At 40.8% G+C, this 16,400-nt stretch overlaps 1 protein-coding gene across 3 annotated transcripts in view; it reads right to left on the bottom strand.

Annotated features, from left to right (window-relative positions):
• brinp1 (bone morphogenetic protein/retinoic acid inducible neural-specific 1) overlaps positions 1-16,400 on the bottom strand; it is an 86,972-nt gene that overhangs the window by 48,412 nt on the left and 22,160 nt on the right. The window contains exons 1-2 of one of the 3 annotated variants that reach the window (XM_072714763.1): positions 14,536-14,633; positions 11,254-11,521 (exon numbers count right to left, since the gene is read on the bottom strand). In XM_072714763.1, coding sequence (XP_072570864.1) covers positions 11,254-11,471 — 218 coding nt within the window. In that variant the 5' untranslated portion in view covers positions 11,472-11,521; positions 14,536-14,633. Of the gene's footprint in view, positions 1-11,253; positions 11,522-14,516; positions 14,634-16,400 lie in introns of those variants that run through there. The other 2 variants (XM_072714762.1, XM_072714761.1) reach the window with 2 other exon arrangements.

Below are 16,400 nucleotides of genomic sequence, written 5' to 3' on the forward strand. Positions count from 1 at the left end.
AGGCCGTCTGCATTAATTTTTCCACTTAATCCTTATCCACCCCTAAGCAACAATGATATATATATATATATAAAGCTCCTTTTTTGCTACCTGTGTTTGTAACAATTATAGCTAAAATTGTGATGCAAGCACATTTACAAACTATATTATCAAATAACATGTGAACACACTTACACTCGTGCTTTTATACAGTGCAGGGTCACACTGAATCAAAAGCCGACTGCACAAGGACACAAGGCAGGGGATGCTACCCCACCGCAGGTTCACAAACAGGCTCATGTAGCTCACCTGTTTCTGGATTTGGAGGAGAACATACAAACCCCACATACAGAGAAAGGGGCGGGACTTACACCACAATTGTGAAGGCATAAGGATATAATGCTGATCTCTAATCTGCCCCATTAAATAATACGCTGTAGCGGTACATTACATTTTCCACAGACATAAATAACTACGGGACAGATGATCATGTGTTCTTTCCATACTGGTCTGTTTACATGCATTGTTCATATGTCAACAGATCAGTTACCTAAAAAGGACTATCAGTAATTGATGCCGTAATTGATTACATGTTCAGGTTCCAGCGGTTATCGGTCGGCGATTACGTCTGGGACATCTGTGTCACGCGACGTACCTCTCCATCCCAACAGTGATGTCGCCTCTTCCCCAAGGATGAGAAAGCCTTTGCTTCAGCACAGAAGCATCAGTCAATGCCTAACCCTGACACTCTTTCCAACTCCATTTCTCGACTAATTACCAGCTCCTCCCAGCAGTCATTAACTAATCCCGCAGTGAGGGACCGTCGTCAGAATTCTAAGAGGGTCGTGACATGATTCGTTCTCCCGCTGCCTCCCTTCATCGCCCTCCCCATCCAAGGTGTGCAATGTTTTTGAAAACATTTTAGTCATGGCCTGGATTTTCTTTTCTTTTTTTTTGTTTTAATTATAAAGAATGTTCAAGATCACAATTGTTATTAGTGAAACCAAAGACAGCACTCGGTTATTTGTTGAACACTTGGACAAGATCCATCCATATACGTTTTATTTATTTAGCAGCAGCTTTTATCCAAAGCGACATGCATTTTTCTTTGGAGAAGAAAGGGTCAGACGGTCCCTGGAACAATCGGAGGTTAAGGGTCTTGCTCAAGGGCCCATCAGTGACATCACTCTGCTGACCCTGGGATTTGAAACAATGACCTTCCAATCAGAGGCACAGCATCCGAACATGCGGAGTCACACACAGTGACGCAGCCCCCCTCCACAGAAAGAAACATGATATGCATGCTAACGTGGCTAACGCGGCTAACACAAATACCACAACTTGACTGACAGTATTCCCGATGTTTGGTCATCTGCAAATACGACGTTGCAGGATCTGAAACAAGCAGAGTGGTATGTTGTGCTCGTCTCCTCTCCCTGAGCGTGACCTCTCCTCTCCACCCGCCCGCTGCAAGGGTGGGCCACACGCCGCTCACCGAACACCATGAACTTACCTCCCTCGCTCTCTGTAAGCTCCCTGTCTGTTCGCGTGCAGCGTGAATATGAGTTCAGCCTCGCTGTATTCCCCATATAGCAGATGAAACTGAACACTAACGAAAACTAGGCCAGTAAAAAAGTGCCCCCCGAAGGAAGCAAATATTTTTAGAGATAGGAAATTATACGATTTGAGTTTATTTGGACAACAGTCTTTAAAAGTGCAACTTTTTGGGGTTTAGAATTTATTTCTGGTCGGAATGTCAAGGGGGAAACCAGGGCATAACAATGTAAAGGTTTCACTCCAGTAAACGGTGATGAAAAATCGACATCAAACTTCAAATCAGCCAATCAGCCTGATTTCAGGCAGCATGAGATGGTGCAGAACGGTGAAATGTAACTCAGCACAGTAACCACATACTAAATCGCAATCATGAAATTTTCATAAATTGATTAGAGTCGGGCTGATTAAAACGACAAAGCAATTTAAAATGACGGTAGACCATAATCTCCCTAGACTTGTAATGATATGTTATAGAATTAGAATTACAAATGTAACAAATACGATTAATTTACGAACTGATCCGAAGCTAGTCTGAAAGTTGCTGGTAAGCCTCCCTATGTTATACGTACAGCAGCCCTGTGAAGTCACGTAGAAATAAACATCACCACTCATTGCTATTTTTCATATTGTTTAAAGAGGAATATTAAGTTATTTAATTCTTATTAAGTTGCTATTTATATATGTAAACACAGTATATGTGTTTATGTATATATGTGTGTATTTGTATGTGTGTGTTGCCAGTGAACATTAAAATTGTAATATACATTAGCATCAACATTGTGCAATAAAACCACAAAATTGTTTTATTTTTATCCAATAAATAAGAAAAATAAACATAAATAAATATAAATATCAGCGTGCAAATGTCTGACTGCTTGAAAAATGTTATATGTAGATTATAATACAGTCGTAATATTTGTAATAGTGCTGAATATTCCTCAGACACAGTGTTTGAAGGGCACCCACTGAAAAATTTGTGATGAAGAACCCAAAAAGAGTGCATTGGCACTGTGGGATCCTTTAGCAAATCTTTGTAAACGCTTATCAAGTCCAGGGCTTTATAGATTTTCGGTTTGTAATTACTCCCATTACAATGGCTGTGTAGAGCAAGCCTCTCAGCTCTCTCTCTCTCTCTAAGCCTCATGCCACGGCCCTGATCGACGAGGAGCCAGACTGGCCATTTTATAAATATGTTCATCCCAATTGATGCTCTCCATCTCACTCTTTGATTACAAAACAATGGTTATTCAAACCCTTTAAAAATGTAATGTTGAGTAGATTTGCATTTATATTGGATTTTTCAGACAAGACAAGCATGAGACAGGGACAGGAACAATGGCCGATCGCAGATCATCCAAAACATGATTGACCTTGTAGTGTCAATAAATTCATAAAGAATATGATAACTAAACTGCGATTTTCAACACTCTTTTAGCTTCTGAAAATGCATTTGTTACCTGTTACTTCTCATTTCAACTGCTATGTTCTACATTTATCTGCATAATAAATAAAAACTGGACAAAGCAATTTTCTAAACATTAATTAATTATATTATAATCATAGATTTCCCTTACTAAGCAGAATAGCATAATATGAGAACAATACTACAGAACACAGAAGACAGCTGGGTAACAGGATGCAAGTCAAATTGGTAGCCTGTGCGAAACTAATTAACTCACCAGCGACAGATAAAAATAGACGGTGATATAAGCTATTACTTCACTTTATTACCATTTCCCCATTAAAGCACCAAATAGATGTATGATTAAAAGATACAGTAGCTTCTCTCTAGAGACACAGTTTTTGCACAGCACATGACAAAACAATCTGCACACCTATTCAGGCACTGTATTCAACTTGTACTTTGTATTTAACGTAAATTTAATGTTAAATATAGAACAGCTAGTTGATGTTTCATAACTAATCTCAAGAATTTATTTATGTATTTTTGGCACGCGTTTCCCAACCAATCGAGTCTTTAGAACTCGCTTTATGTGTATCTGGTCTGATTAGCACCAACCCATTGTTGGTTACCGTTACTGTGATCAGATCCAACTTATTTAACGTTAAATACGGGATACTGCAGTGTGCTGGCGCCCACCCAGGGTTAGCTCCTGCCTGCGCCCGGTTGTTCCGGCCCCCCGCGACCCAAGTGGAGATTAAGCGGTCACGATAATGGACGGATGGAAATGCGGGATATCTAGTTTATGTTTTACGTTAACTCATAACAAGAATTGATATATCTACTTTTCACATGGGCTACCCCAACCGACTGAGTAAATTGTAGAACTAGCTTAAAGTGTATCTGGCCCGATTAGCATCAGCCCATTAACACTAATGCGGGAATCATTTCACTGATACTCTGGGCATTGTTTTTAGCAGCCTCCAAATGAAAGCCAAAGACTGGAACATCTGCATTTGGTTCGACGGCATGTCCAGGTTATTACAGACCTTGGAGTGGCCTGTGGCTGGACTGCCTTGCAGTAGATCAGCGTTACTTTGCTGACTGTGATCTCTCCTGAAAGTAAAAGCCATGGGATACTCTGTCTCCATGTAAGTCTGGTTTAATCAGCAACTCTCTAAATTATACAGACAAAGGAGGAGCTCTTGGGGAAATAATTTGCTTCATATTGGTACAAATTGGTACAAATTCAAATATATACATATACACACATATGTTTATTGAACATCTTGAACATGAGTCGGATGCATTCCATCTGCCACAGAAGTGCAATACCATGGACCCATATCAAAAAGCAAGATTTTTTTGCTTAGCCGGACAACTTGTCGGATTTAAGGTACCTCAGTTTAAATGGTCTTTATCTTCGTTTCGCTTACAATTAGCACGAACTACCGTAAGTCCGACAAATAATCCAACTAATCATGAAGTCCAATTCTAGCCCGGTTAATTGCTATTGTTAGCAATATCAGTTGATAATACATTATGTGCGGTGCTTTTCATATAAAACTCCGTAGCAACACATCCACAGATAAGTTGGACGGTATAGCGTGTGCGACCGATTTAATGAGCCACAAATGAGAAGTAGTGCTTAAACAGTATAAAACTACAACTTTCCCTTTTGTTGATAAAGGGCGCAGCCATCTTGGATTCTGAACTCGGGATCCTCTGTGCTGCTCCGAGATATTTGTCGGATCTCCGAGAAACGGGAGCGCATGTTGTCACTTCCGGCTTCAAAACGCACTAAAACTGCCCGAAATGGGTTGACAGAGACATTTCAATGATTTTGAATCATTCTGCGCTGCAGATGGGTTAGTTGCGTTAAAAATTTTAATCAGACTAATCATTATGATGGATTAATCTGTGTTAACCCGTTAATTTTGACAGCCCTAATTATATACACACACATACATATACATACACACACACACACACACACAAACACATTGGTATTCATGCCTTTGTAGGGACTCTCCATTCATTTTTATGGGGGAAAACCCTAAATCCAACAATGACAACCTTAACCCCCACTCAGCCCTAATCGTAATCATAAGTAACCAAAGTATAAGACTTTTGCCATTTTCTTTTTAGTTTTTGACTGCAATCACTGATGTCTTTTCTTCAGAAAGACAGGGGACATTATATAGGTATATTTAAAAACAAGATCTGAAACAGTCTTGTGCTATCGGGCCCTGAAAGCTGAACACTACATCCAGCATTTATGAATGATTCCACAGTCTCCTGCAGCCTCATTTGGGTAAACAGCTGCAACGAATAAATGGTGGGAACAACATGGCCGTTTTATGATAATTTTATGCTGAAATGTAGGTTATCTTTATTTTTTATTTTTTTTTCTACTCATTGGGTTCATTTTCTGCACTGTGATGATTCTCCAGAAACATAAAAAAAGAGCTGAACACTAAGCTCAGTATCCGCTGCAATATTTACAAAAAGCCTCTAATCTCTGCATCTTGTCCCATGTAAACAGAGAACCGCAAGTGTGAATGCCCTTTTGATCATTAATAGAGTGGTCCCAGTTCAGCCTCTTCCAATTTAAGGAGTTTGCCAGTGGAAAAAGATAAGGCTTCTGTGGAGGCCTCTGTCTTAATTTTACTGTGGCCAGGTGTTAAAAAAAACATTTCCATCTAAATTCCACATTAAATTCCTTGTACTCTCAGTTACACCAAGCACTGAATAAAAGCTTAGCTCAAAACGGCAATATAAAAAATATTTTTCCTGTGTTTTCCTACAATGCCAAAGTCTCCTTCCAGACACCTTAGTCTCTCGACCTGGTGAGAACCATAATATCCCAGAATTCCGATTAGACCCCTTCAGTAGGCTTTACCTCGCTCGCCGAAAAATGGACAGAAAGGCACTAGCCAGCTGTGTCTTGCAGACTTCCAGTACTTCAATGACTGTAACATTATCTGTTTGCTGCCCGTCTGAGACTCTGCTCTCCTTCGCACTGAATGTAAGGTGCATTGTCTTTAAACATGCAGTAATTATTCAATGGCATTTAGAGAACAATTCGAAGCTTAGGGTAATTTATTAACTGCAACTCAGACCTCTGACCAGACAGAAGAACTGCAGCATTTAGGTTTAATTTCCTCAGAGAATGGCAGGAAATAAAAAAAAAATCATAAATATAAAAATTTTAAAAGCCCAATGCTTGCAACTTCATTGCAAATCTGCCCGCTAATCAGTATCAGCCATTTGTCTAGCTTTCGCGAAGATGTCTGACAGATGTGACTGCAGATTTTCCAATTCAATTTTTAATGAGAAATGCGCTGTGTTCTGCTGGGCACTGACGCAGCCTGTAATTGTCCTGTCACCGGCAAGGTGATATTCTGCATCGATGGCTGAATTTTTAACGCTTACTTCAGCTCAATAAGTGACGGAGACTGGGCTTTTGTGCGAAACCTTTGAATTTTAGTGTCAGGATCCGTGTACAAACTCGGACAACTGCAGATGCAGAGCCCACTCCACTCCAAACCCTCCCCCATCAAATAATCACTGGTCCCTGACATGAACAGGCAGCACACGGACTCGGGACCCCAAAAGGGAGTTTATCTAAACGCTCCCGTGATGCAGCCGTCAGACAAACGGATGCACAAATGCGGCACCTGCACATGGCAGAGTGGTAGCAAAGATGACATAAAACGGGAAATAAACATGAAAAGCAGGAATGGACTGACTTAAGGCTGGAGTGAGGGAGAGTCTTCACTTCAGCAAAAATTAATCGAATGTATCAAGAGACAAAGAGAGGGGGAGATGTTTTTTTCCAAAATTCTAAGGTGTTGACAGGAAAGGAGGAGAATCAAAGCTCTATCTAGTCGCCTATTTGTTGTACCTTGTCAGTTCGTTGAAGGGAAGATTAACAGAGTAAAGAAAGCAAAGGGGTAATATTTTGAATTTCCAGCAGCTGCTCAGTATTGTATAAGATTGCCGGGGGAACAACATGTCGCTGCGTGAAAGCCATCGTGCGCCTGCGAGTGTGTCGGGGAAGATCTGCAGCCATGTGCCACATTCTGGGGCAATTAATACTCATTTCAGGGTTTGCGACAGATTTTAGAGAGAGAGAGAGAGAGAGTACACACTCCAAGCTGACGAGAGCTGCAGCTCCGTGGCTCTCAGGAGAGACCTGTAAACCTCCGGGCAAAAAAAAATAAAAAAACCCAATACTCTGGAGTCTAAAAAAAAAAAAAAAAAAAAAACATGCACCTTCCATGTATTTTCAATATGCACTTAAAAAAAATTTGGGTCACCGTGATCCAGAGTGTGTATGTGGGAAGCGGCTGTGGCAAAGCAGGGTACACCCTGTACAGGACAGCGGCCTGGTGAAGGGGAGTCACCAATTTACCCGAAGCACCTGTCTCTGGGGGAGCAGAGTGAAGTGCCAGGAGACAGCCAAACATAAGCAAGGGGAACATTGCAAACTCAACAGAAAAAAACCGAATCTGTGCTACAGTGGCTGCAAGAGCAGAGACACCCTGGATGCCGTCTAAGATTAGTTTAGACTCACAGTGGGTGGGATTACTGTGCCCTGTCAATCATTGTTATCCTACTTCCCATTGGTTATATGATTGCGTCTCAACGAGTTTTGCTGGGTTTCAAAGCCATAATTCCCTTTAAATTGTTTTGTGGATCAGCGTAACAGTAGTGCTTTCCACTTAGCGGATGGTGTATAGAAAATGAAGGATGAAGTTCTTTTTTTTTTCCGAATTCTGCAAGTGTAACTCACAGATTTTCTCCTGAACACCAGACAACAGCCCTTTAAAGAGCATGTCAGGTGACCAAGGTTTGCAGCAAACATTCCACTAATGTGTCAGTCAGGGGCTTCTCAGTTCATCTCCTGTTTATATAAATCACTCACAGCAGTGCCGAGCCCCATTAAAGCCTCCTGTCACTTCAAACTAGCATTTAAACGCTGTGTCTTTGGTGAATCCCAACAGAGACATTCTCACAAAGGTATCACCACTTTATCTCAAACAAAAAACAAAAAAAAATAAAAATAAAAAAAATCGCCCACATATTGTAAGAAATACTCCTTGTTCTTTATCTTTTAAGGCTGCAGTAGAAGGCAGCGATAGTCAAAGTGAACACGCATTTATGACACAGCTGTCTCCAAGCTGAAAGTCTCCAAGCTACCGAAAAATGTTTCCTCTGATGATTCTGACAATGCATTCATGTTTTCCGCATCTATAAATATGCATCTGAATGTCAGCTGGTCTGGCTGTCATTCTAGATTTGCTGTGATGACCTACATATAGTCTGTTGTGGGCAAAGTGATAGCTTGGCAGTTAAAAATGACACTGGCAGAAACACCTAGTTTAATGGGGAGGAAAAAAAAGTGGCAATCAATCAATTTTAGTGACTGCCCAATACGTTCTCAGTATCAGAGCAGATTTCCCGAAAATGATCAAATTAAGCACATGGCTGAGGAGGACAGTGCAGTTTTACTGACATGAAATCACTGCAGACCAGAGCAGGATATAAATATGCCATAATATAACCTACTATAAATCTACAATTATAATATATAACACATGTCAGATTATATATTGTATGTCACATGTGTTAAGGATTTATTATGTCAAAATCTGACTTATGCCACAGCTCAGCGCACATATTAAACAGGAAGGACAACGTACTGATAGTTTTGTGGTGATTCTTCCGTAAGCAGTCAAAATGTGCTACTTCCCTCGCCACAAAACTGCAAACACACACTATCATTCAACTTTTCAGCTCAACACTTTAGCATTCCCTTAAGGTCTTTGTTTAATTATTTGATAATTAGGGACTGCTTTTCACAGAAAACCTTTCGGGTTAGGGTACCGTTATACACAACTGCAGTGCTGTAAAACCCGCTTTAAAGCGAAGAGAACACAGAAAGCAGATAAGCTAGATAGGCCCAGATTGCAGCCCTCCACACTGACAGAGGGCGCTGCACATTTTGGCTCACTTAAGCTTCTTTCGGCCTACTTAAACTTTACATTCACATGCATTTACTTCAGCTTTGGCTGAATCTTCCCTCTGAAGCGACTCAAGGTCACCGCATGCAGAGAGTACATCAAACAGCACAGAAGAAGCAGGACCAGTGCAGAACCATTAAGCACAGTCACTGTTGTTCTGCTTTGCTGCCTCTGTGCGCTACCAAAATATTGTAGTATTTGTGGATACAAATCCACATATAAACCAGCTCAGTAATCAAGACACAATGCACCTTAGATCATAAACACAGCCTCGCAACAAGCTACAGCAGACAAAGATCACTGATTACCAAAACACTTAAGCAGGTATATATTGTACATCCAACATCAGTTTCCCTATTTGCTACAAGAAAACTGAGCACAAAGACACTATACAAAATTGACATGAACTGGTTAAGATATTAAGTGATATTTATAAAAAAAAAAAAACTTACAGTGATTACAGCTGGAACTGCGCCAACAAATTATCAAAAAGCAAAAACGAATCAATAAACCTGTTATTCTGACTATCCACATACATGACGTTGGCAGAAAGCTCAGTATGCAACTCCAAATCCTTACATCATACCTGAACACACTTAGCATTCTCTTATTAAAGATTCAAGCCAAATGCTGAGAGAGCTTTCATAATATCATTATGTCATTTAGCAATTATATGTTTCTGTAGCTCTGAGAAACCTCTTTGGCCATAAATTAACTGCTACATAAAATTCTTGTACTATATGCATGACACAGATAAAACAACAAATTTTGCTGCTATAAACAACTAAAATAACCACATTTTAGACACATTTGCAGGTGAGAAGCTTGTTTATGAGAAATTTAGAAAAAATACGTTTAATGGAAGACATGACACTCACACTCTGTCCTGTTTGTATCACTCACTGTCTACCAGCTGTTTTATGTAACTGTGGCCATTGCATTTGCTTGTCTACCTTTCAATGCATTAAGCTTCTGTGTTTGAATGCACTTAACCTCAATTGCATCAGTAAAAAAGCATCTGCAAGCCATAAACACTTAACAGGGGTACAGGTTGGAAATGTTTGAATACATCTGCCAAACAGCTAAATAATGAGGTGAAATACCTTTCTGGTTTCTTTAATGAACTTGTGATCAGCAGAATGATGTCTAAGCCTTGGCATAAGACTGGGGTACTTGGCATCTAGCCTTTATTTATTTTTTTCTGGAATGATATCCAAGGTTGTTGGAGACACGTAAAACTAAAATTATTTCGCTTTTGCAGGCTCAAAAGCACAGAAATGAGATAGACTCCATCTCTGGGAAAACCTTAAGTTATCGTCTTTGCGCTGATCAAAGCTAAAGCGCTACGCTAAACTGTCTGTTCCCTTCATGTTACCACATGATTAGCACGGTTAGGTGTTATCTCTCTTCTTCTCTCCGACAGAATCACTTCAAAAAAATGACTGTTATTCCACTCTTATATCCTACCCTGCACGGAAATGTGAGAGCATTAGAGTGCACATTTTTTTCTTCACTTTTGAGATAGGCCATTTTTTTGTCTGGAGTATTTCCTTTCCAAGTAATCTTGCTATCAATGAAAGTACACAGTCCTGTACCAGGCAAACCTTATTGTTGCAGAACAACAACATCAAGGTTTTTCACATTTTAGGTCCAAAGTGAAGCTGACAGATAGACTGACAGTAAGGGTTTTGGCAGGTCTGGGTCACGGTGACCCCCCCCCCACCCCCACCCCACCCCCAAAGCACTGTTACAGCATAGCCGAGAGCTCTGTCCCAAATGTGCTTCGGGGGGAAACAATAAACAAGGCAAAACGCTAAAAATGATTTTTAAATACTGCTCACAGCTAAAATGGAAATGTATCCCCCCCACCCGGGGTAGATTACAGACTCTTATAGTGCATTCTGTATACCGGAAAATTCCACACACACAGCAAGATGTCGTATTAGGGGGACATGTGAAGACGTCACGTTTCAGATCAGGATCACTGGGTTTCGGGGATTACAGAGATCAGAGTGTGATCACTGGGTTATCATTACAGAGAGAAGTTAAGTAAAATGTCATTCATTTTGCCGCTTAGCAGACCCTGCCTGACAACTTACATACAAGTTCTGTACGTTTCACCTGCTAAAGCACCACCCTCAAGGGCACGGCAGCAGAGCTGCTTCCAGAACTTCAGCCAGGGCCACAACTCCCTGTCTGTTTCAGTCGATACGTCTTTAAAGGGCCCTGCTGAAATGTGGGTGTTCTAAAAACCACAGACGGCGATCGCAACGGCACAATATTTACCTATATATTTTATATCTGGTTGTAAATCCTTGGCGGAATCTTTCCACAAAGGAGAGGTAACTCCGAGAGTGGTGGAAAGGCCCGCGGTCCGAGATGAGCCAGTCAAATTGCTTGGAGACATGTTGCTCGGCAGCAGATGGGTCCTGGCGGGAAGACTGAACTGTTATATGGTCCCATATAAACAGGAAGCAGATGACCTCAATAAACCTCCAGTTCATGCTTTTCCTTCAGCCGCTCTCTGCTCATTCTCGCTCCATTCTGTGGAGACCTGTAGGGGGCGATAGATGAAGAAAACAAACACACTCAGTCCATTTAAATAAATAAGAAGAAAAGAACTCATAATAAAATTAGCTAATTATGTGATGCTGACTAACGAGGCAGTGTTGCCGAGATTCCTCTCTCTCTGTGATGGCACATGCGCCGTCTCAAAAGCACTTGGTCCCAGAATCCTCAGGCTGTTATCAGGTCCAGATTGCAGCTGTCCATACTAACAAGGAGCATTGCCCTTTGTAGATGAAAATGAATCGGCACCCAGGACGAGCGCTCTTCACTTTTTATAAACTAATTGGTTCCATGATAAGATCAGACAAGGTTAAGAGCCTGGTTTATCATACGTTACAGCATCAGGCTAGTCAGAAAGACCAACGATAAACTGCACTGCTTCATTGTTTATTGGAGCCAGACACAGCCTTCAATGACAGAATCACTATTAATGTTGAATTATTTTATCGGAAAATATGTCACATATTTACCCAAAACAAACACTGTTTTCCATGTAGAGGTGAAAAAAATATTTCTAACTGAAACGTGGATTGGGATTTCACTACACCTGCTAAATGTTTTGCCTTCTTACCGGGAAAGCTTCCCATATGGTAAACATCTTATCCAACTTCCATAAAGATATCCAGTCGAGCAGTGTTTCCCAATCCGGTCCCCAGTGACCCACAGCCAGTCCACATTTTTGCTCCCTCCCAACTCCCTGCCAGACAGTCCACATTTTTAGGAAGGTGGGAGAGAGCAAAAACATGGACTATCTGTGGGTCCCCGAGGACCAGATTTGGAAACACTGCAGTAAAGGATCACTGTAAGCCCGGAGTCTGTTCCAGGTAACGTAGCATATGAGACAGAGGACACCAATACAAAACCCATACAAACAAAGGAAGAATGTGGAAGCTCCACAAGCACACAGAGAAAGAGCTAGGATACAATTCTCCACCCAGTCCTGAAGTTGTAAGGCTACAGCCTACCCACTGAGCCACCATGCTGGTCCTTAGTAAGCATTTCATGTATGAAATAAATCACAATACTGCCCACTGCTTACAAAAAGAACGACCATACAGTATAAAGCATACCTTCAGCTACATGCCATCTCATATGCATAACAGTTGAATGCAACAATGAACACAGAGTTTTAGTCTAGCGTAGCAAATCTGCTTCTCCTTGGTGTGAGAGCATCTATAGTCATGACTTCTAGTATTCAACAGCCTTCTTTTTCAGTATTTTGCATAGACTCAGAGCTCGTGTGCGGCAAAAACAGCCCGTTAGCTATTCGGTATCTTGTGCGTGCGCCTGCTGACTTGCATTATTTATAATCAAAGCAGCCCACAACATATGAGCACAATACTGCAGTGAGTACCTCATATAGCCGTCGTTTGGCCCAGGAAAGTTTCAATGCCAAACCAAATTAGACACCAATTATTCATCAAAGTGCATTGTGACATAATACTCTTATGTGTTGCATTATACATTATAGAGGGGCTCTGTGATACTGATTTGCCAGAGGAGTTTTACCCTGTATCTACCCACAGTGATAAGGGAGCCATTTTCGACTATAATTGCATTTAAGAACTTTGGCCTCTAGCTTCTGAACACCAATATTATGGCATTAAATTAGTACTACTGTGTGCAGAAATTATTTCTTTTTTTCATGCTTTATTGGAAGAAAAAGTTACAACGCCGCCAAAAAGCCAGAAAAAATTGATGGCGCTAAGCCAGAATATTACCGAAATATTATAAATCACGTCAAAAGATAATTTACCAGTGATATCCATCGAGAACACCAGTGGTCACACACTAACATGAGTCTTTAAATTACTTAAAGTGCATAGCAAACTGAACAACAATTTGACCAAGGTCTTTTGTTCAAAGTGTTAGCTGAATTTTGCTAAGTTCACTGTACTTCAATTTAAAGTTTAAAAACACACAGAACATTGCTAATTAAGGCTTTTGTTGCTGGTAACGTAATAAGAAGTGTCAGATGGAAAGACATTATAACAGTACTAACTAAGGAAAAAGGTGAAGGTGCCCCCTACACTTTCACTGCAGCTGTTTCCTGACCTGCAATTCGTCACAAATGTTAGGAGTCATTGTGATATATATTTATTGGCTTTACATACAACCATATGTTCTGGGTGATTATTTAAGCATCCTCAACCCGTCGGCAGATTTCAATGGACAGACTAAGTGATCCAGGGCACAAACAAAGGCAGCTGAGACAATGACAGATCTGAGGCAAAATAATTAAATGGGAATCCCATTTTAAATAATTAACTTAAGCTAATGAGGCTGGCTGTCAGAATATAGCAATTAGTCTAATTGAAAAGAAAGGTAGGGGATTCGTAGGATCATGTTCTAGAGTATGAAGGACAGTGCAATTAAACTTCAGTTAACCTTGTTGTGTGTACAAGATTTGGTGTATTTGTGGGGACAAAATGTGTTTGATATTGGTTAATTGAATCGGTCTTTTAATTTCATTACCACTGGATTAGCATATATTTGCATTCACACGTACAGGTACGCAACATATTACGCAGTCACTTAATCACTAAATTATATATACTTATCACATAAACACATAAACATACAATAAAGATATTTAGTAATACTAGTGCAGAAAATTCATTTAATTTAATAGCTCGCACTGCTTATTTTTTATTTCATCAAAGATTATTGACACCCAAGTCCTTCCACAGACAGTAGAAAAACTAAACCATAGTAAAAATTCGTTGCTATTAGAATACCGATTTTTACCGCCCTACATCAAAGCAACGTTTCTTGTTTCACGGTTTACTCAGTACTCGCTAATGTGTCTGTGGATATATTTAACAGTGTTTTTTTTCCGGAGTAGACGTCAGTAGACGGGTAAACACAAGCCCATTTTCTGCAGACTGCCATTCATCTCATTAGTCTGAAAGCGAGAACGGGGCTGTACATATAAGAGGGTAAAAATACATGTAAATGTCATATACAGCCCTTAAACTCACCCTGATACAAATCACTCATATTAGATGACTCAACTAATGGAGGCGCGAGTGGATCACGTGACCGGAAGGGCAGGTGTTAACAGCCTCGCGCGGTGCTCTATCCCTTTAGCGCTGTAACTCGATAGTATAAGTGGACGGCTCTTAAGTGTCTGAGCGAAGGTTTGTTATGCGTGTTTAAACCCTGAGCACAAGTCGAAAACAAAACAATCCAATTTGCGTCAAATACCCGGCACATGGATCAGATATCTGTATTGGGTTTTGCTTCCCAGTTACTGGCTTTTTAAAATGACAGGCTACAATAAGTTATACGTACAGTGTTGCCAACTTTGACTAGAGTGAGATTTTCAATTCAAGACTAATCTGCACACACCTGTACATGTATTTAAGAGTTTTATTACTTTATTAATAGTTTGTAGGGTTTGCAAACTGCCCCAACACTTTAGATGTAGCTAATTTTAGGTTTATAATGGAATAATATAGATTTGCCGTAATATTTCTTGCGTGAGTGTGAGAGTCTGAAAGCGAGTGTCACGCCAGACGCGTGAGAGTCTGAAAGCGAGAGTGTCACGCCAGACGCGTGAGAGTTTGAAAGCGGGAGTGTCACGCCAGACGCAGGAGAGTCTGAAAGCGGGAGTGTCACGCCAGACGCGTGAGAGTCTGAAAGCGGGAGTGTCACGCCAGACGCGTGAGAGTCTGAAAGCGGGAGTGTCACGCCAGATGCAGGAGAGTCTGAAAGCGGGAGTGTCACGCCAGACGCGTGAGAGTCTGAAAGCGGGAGTGTCACGCCAGATGCAGGAGAGTTGGCGGCCCTGTTCATATAGATGTGCCATAGCAGTACATTTAAGGGCTTCATCAGTATTTTTTAATATATCAAAGGGGATAATTCTAATGTGTAATAATTCAGCACTTTTGAGTGCAGTTCTAATATCGCCTGAAAAAAATTAAGATAATTAATATTCGTATATTGTATAGGACAAGTGGGCATAGAAAATGGATCTATGGGTTGAATATAACATGTAGTACATTTAGGCTGCAAATCACACATTTTAAAATATTTTATATTTCATAATCATGAGAAATATAGAGCAATTTCATGAAAGTGTTTAAAGGGGCAGTTCACCCCAAAACTGGAAAAGGATGTTTTAGAGGGATTTCAGTGCTGTCCATCCATCTGGGCTGTTCTGCTGGGAGCTTTCTACTTTTGGAGCTATCGGCGAATGAATGGGAATCATTCTGTGGCGATTAAAGAGCCAGATAATCCAGACTTTGTCCTGAGCAGTTTAATGTAAGAACTATTTCCTTCTCCCGAACTCCGCACATCACTCGTATCACTGTGCTGAAGATATGAGTATGAGCGATATCTGTGATACGATTGGTGGTAGCATGTGGATAGCATTAATATATATATATAAAATATGTCCTTTTTGGTTTTGGGGTAGCTACCCTTTTAAGCATTTTGAGACCATTCCAAAATCAGGGATGGAATATTCCATAAAGGGCATTCTCTCCCCCCCTTAGTGGGTTAAACTTTATAAACGCCGCGGTCAGTCTTCTGCGTTGGGTCTTCTGATTACAAAGGGAAGCTATAAAAATATACGAGACCCCGCTGCTTTTGGCGCTTTGTGTCCGACGCGCCCATCAACATCCGGACTCCCCTCTTCACGGGCGAATGTCAAAGAGCCGCTCTTATAAATTATGTAACGGCCGGGACGCTTAGCGCGGCGCCCTCCAGCCCCCGTGCGTCTGGCTCGACAGCAGGCACAGGCCCCGCGCTCTGCATGACCCAGCTGACAGATTATAGGCAAATTGATTTATTTATTTTGGTGGCAGCACCTTTCATCCAAAGTGACTTGGTTTACACTGCTTTTGTACTTTTTACCCATA

Source organism: Paramormyrops kingsleyae, chromosome 7, assembly GCF_048594095.1.
Source record: "Paramormyrops kingsleyae isolate MSU_618 chromosome 7, PKINGS_0.4, whole genome shotgun sequence".
Lineage (NCBI taxonomy): Eukaryota > Metazoa > Chordata > Actinopteri > Osteoglossiformes > Mormyridae > Paramormyrops > Paramormyrops kingsleyae.